The sequence below is a fragment of the Postia placenta genome (genome assembly GCF_002117355.1).
Source record: "Postia placenta MAD-698-R-SB12 unplaced genomic scaffold POSPLAscaffold_79, whole genome shotgun sequence".
In the NCBI taxonomy this organism is placed as follows: domain Eukaryota; kingdom Fungi; phylum Basidiomycota; class Agaricomycetes; order Polyporales; family Adustoporiaceae; genus Rhodonia; species Rhodonia placenta.
Window position 1 is genome coordinate 565 of NW_020169910.1, and position 3,978 is coordinate 4,542.

General features: G+C 57.0%; 1 protein-coding gene across 1 annotated transcript; it reads right to left on the minus strand.

Moving 5' to 3' along the window:
• Positions 1-1,738: 1,738 nt before the first annotated feature.
• POSPLADRAFT_1063102 (hypothetical protein) lies at positions 1,739-3,136 on the minus strand (the record flags this gene model as incomplete). Its single annotated transcript, XM_024481606.1, has 5 exons — positions 1,739-2,058; positions 2,105-2,276; positions 2,325-2,414; positions 2,466-2,933; positions 2,987-3,136. 5 exons carry the CDS (start codon positions 3,134-3,136, stop codon positions 1,739-1,741), a joined length of 1,200 nt encoding a protein of 399 aa, XP_024332799.1.
• Positions 3,137-3,978: the final 842 nt, after the last annotated feature.

The window sequence follows — 3,978 nt, forward strand, 5'->3', positions numbered from 1 at the left end:
AATTCTTCCTCGACAACGACACCCTCTGGCGCAAGGACAGTCACGGAGCACACAAGCTAGTCGTCAAACCCGGCGATCGCCTTCGAATACTTCAAGAATGCCACGACCGCACCGCACATCGAGGAATCTACGCAACCCGAGCCTTCGTTAATGAGCGATTCTGGTGGCCGTTCCACTACGCCGACATCGCTTGGTTCGTTCGATCGTGCCATATCTGCCAGTCTCGACAAGTGCATCAAATCCTCATTCCTCCGACCGTCGCAGTACCAGCCCCCATCTTCGCGAAAATTCACATCGACACAATGCACATGCCGGCCTCGGGCGGATACAAGTACTTGGTCCAAGGTAGATGCTCGCTCACGACTTACCCCGAGTTTCGAATGCTTCGAAAAGAGACAGCAAAAGCCCTCGCCGACTGGATCTTCGAAGACATCCTCTGTCGATGGGGCGCGCTCAGTGAGATCGTCACCAACAACGGTACGGCGTTCATCAAGGCGGCCGATTACCTTTCGAAGAAATACCACATCAACCATATTCGAATCAGTGGGTACAATTCGAGGGCGAACGGTCTCGTCGAACGTCCGCACTTCAGCACGCGACAAGCCTTGTTTAAGACAGCCGACGGAGATGAGAAGAAATGGTCCCAAGCTGCGTACTTTGTATTTTGGTCCGAGCGCATCACGACTCGACGACGCATGGGCTGCTCACCCTACTTCGCTGTTACGGGCACCCATCCGCTCATTCCTCTCGACATCGTCGAAGCTACGTATCTGCAACCACCACCGACTTCGATTCTTTCGACGACCGATCTCATCGCCCGTAGAGCCATTGCACTCCAGAAACGCGTCGAGCAAGTCACCGAACTCCACTCGAAGGTCTACGAAGCACGTCGAACTGCAGCAATTCGCTTCGAGAAAGAGCACGAGCACTCAATCCAGGATTTCGACTTCAAACGCGGAGCCCTAGTGCTCATACGCAACACGAAGATCGAGAAATCCCTCAACCGCAAGATGCGCCCGCGATATCTAGGCCCCCTCATCGTTGTCTCGCGCAACAAGGGCGGCGCGTACATCGTATGCGAACTCGACGGTACAGTCCTCGATCGACCCATCGCAGCTTTCCGCGTCATTCCGTATTTCGCGCGCAAATCCATTCCAATCCCCGAAGATCTCGAAGATGTCTCGACCGAGCGTCTTCGAGAACTCGAACTATCGAATTCTCTAGGCGACGACGATGATGATGAAGTCGAAGAAGCCGAAGAACGCGACGAATAGAGGTTCTTCCCTTTTGTTACTTGTACAACACGATACGTACTCTCTTCTCTCCATTCCTGCTCTCACGTTACGCGATATGTTTGATTTTCTCCTACGTTCTAGACCATCCCTTGTACGAATATCGTCGATTCAACTCGATAGCCGCGACATCGTTCGATGTTCTACGAACGCTTCGATTCGACCGTTGCGCGGAGGCTCACCTTAGACGAGTCCTCCTAGGCTGTGATGACAAACTGAGCCTATATTTTCATTAAGTCCATTTTCCCTCGCTACGAACATTTCTATTTCACCTTCTGTGTCCTTCGATCATATTACGACTTACTTCGAACACGCTTATTTTCATTTCCTTTTCTTAGTTCCCGCTAGGTTTCGTCTAGGCCAAAGGCCACATTTTCGATTCGACTATCGCCGCGATATTCTACGACAAAATTACAACTACGATACAAAATGACTCGCGCCATCGCCTAGTCCTCGTCGACAGCCCCGCGCACGAACCCGATTCCTCCCTTTGCAAGCGCGGCCTTCTCCATCTTTTGGAGGTCGAGGTCCATGTCGTGTAGGAGCGCTCGACGGCGCGCGATGAAGGCGCGCTCCTCGCGGATGACGCGGATGATCCCCCGAGACTCGTCGTCGAGGTCGAGCGCATCGAGGTCGTCCTGTTCCAGGCCCAGGCGGCCGGCCCCATCAAGAGGCAGTCGTAGAAGGGGGCGCGGAGGCTCGTCGACTCGGCGCTTCTTCGAACCACTCGAGTCCGCGACCGAAGGCCCAGGAGAGGTCGGCCGAACTACTAAGTCGTCAGCGAAGGCCTAGGACAAGAAGAAACGACTTACTGCGCTTCTTTGTGGTTGATCCCCCGCCGCGCGTTTTCTTTGTCTTCCCAAGCACGGACACCTTGTCGAAGTAACAGCCCTGCTGGAACTGCGCGCACCTCTCGCAGGTCGTGGCGTTCTCGACCCACACGCACTCGACAGGGGCCGAGCGGTAGCCGGTGCAACGATCACACTATCGAGGAGTTAGCTTCGAACCGCTTCGACGGAGCATCGAACGTACCTTTTGTCCAGCCTGGCGCTTCGCAATCGCCGCGGCGGCCATGTCGACCTCTGTCATCGCGAACGGACGTTCGAGCGTCCGAGGAGTCTTCTACGAAAGAGAGATTAGTGATCGAACGACGACAGAGAAAAGAAGACTTACGACCGAAGGGTCATCCGACAACTCAGTAACCTCGTCATCGACCCTCGCGCGCCCTTTCCCCTTGTCAACACCAACAGTCGCCGAGTCGGGGAGGAGTCCCTCGGCGGCCGCGATCCTCGCCAACTCCTCGTCGGCGGCCTCTTGTGCGCGACGTTCGTCTTCGGCCTGCCTGAGACGGTCCTCTTCGTCCTTTCGACGCCGTTCGTCTTCGAGGTGACGGTCCTCGGCGGCCTTCGCACGCTTCGCAGCCTCTTCGACGCGTCGTGCTTCCTCTTCGGCGAGGCGCTTCTGCTCTTCGACCCGTCGTTCGGCCTCGGCGTCGATGGCGGTCGCGAGCTTGGGCCAGTCACCGCGCGCCCACTCGACCCACGACTCCGACGCCCGCTCGGCGAGCTGTTTGACGGCGGCGGCGACGCGCAGCTCCGTCTCCTCGTCGCGGATGGCGCCCAGGGCCTTGCGATAGGCGAGCTATTCGAAAACAAAACGGTTAGTTTGGGTTATGCAGATTACGAGCGACTTACGACGAGCGGCGACAAGTCTTGCGCCCACTCTTCGACCACGTCGAGCGCGGCATCGGCGGTCGGCGGAGCCTCGAGGACCACGAGCAGAGAGGCGAGGCGGCGGTTGACGAGCGAAGGCGTCGAGGCAGGGGTGGCGGAGCGAGAGGACATCGTTCGAAGCAGCGAGTATGCGAGGAGGGGCGACGAGGTAGCGAAGAAGGAACGATGGGCTGGGGAAAATGAGGCTAAGTCTACCCTGCTTATATCCCCTTTCCGACCAGCGTTTAGCGCCAACCACGTGGCGTTCGAAGCCTACACGGGTTGCCATGCCGCTTCGATCCGTTCACGACCATCGCGCTTCTCGCATCACGTGGAGGACCGAGGGCGGTCCAAATTTCAATAGGGAGGAGATGATAGGCGCCAAGCCCCTCTGGGCCCCGATACACCTCTTTTCGGCAGTCGCATCCCGCCTGGCACTTCGGCTCAGTCACCCAACACTTTGATTTCGCCTTCGACGCTCTTCGACACCTTCGACGGTGCGCGACGCTTACTCGAAGCTCGGCACGGTCGTCCCGATGCCTCGCGCGTAGATCTCGGAGCATCTTCCGCATTCGGCGAACAATAGGGCCACTTGACGCCACTCGGCCAAGTGCGCGCATCGCTCCAAGCCACACCGACGTAGCCGGTCTTTCCCGATTAGGTATAGAACCTCGCGACATGCCTTCAACGACGGACACCGGTCCGAAGTGTCTCGCATGGTTCTCTTCATCTCCGCGTTCGGCATGACGTCACTCTACCGATGGACTTGATATGTGCCCCTCGGTGAGGCAGCTTCTTGAGGAACAATGCAAAGCCCCTTGTACCAGTGTGCCACTTTCGATAGTCGTAGCGTCCTGTGTAGTATAAAATCTGTCGTACTTCTCTCCAAAAATAAACAAGATCCGGTTCCCCCTCGAGTTCAGAGCTCATAAGTCGAGTTCGCCCTGCGTCTAAGCCTCTAACTGCGTCACTTC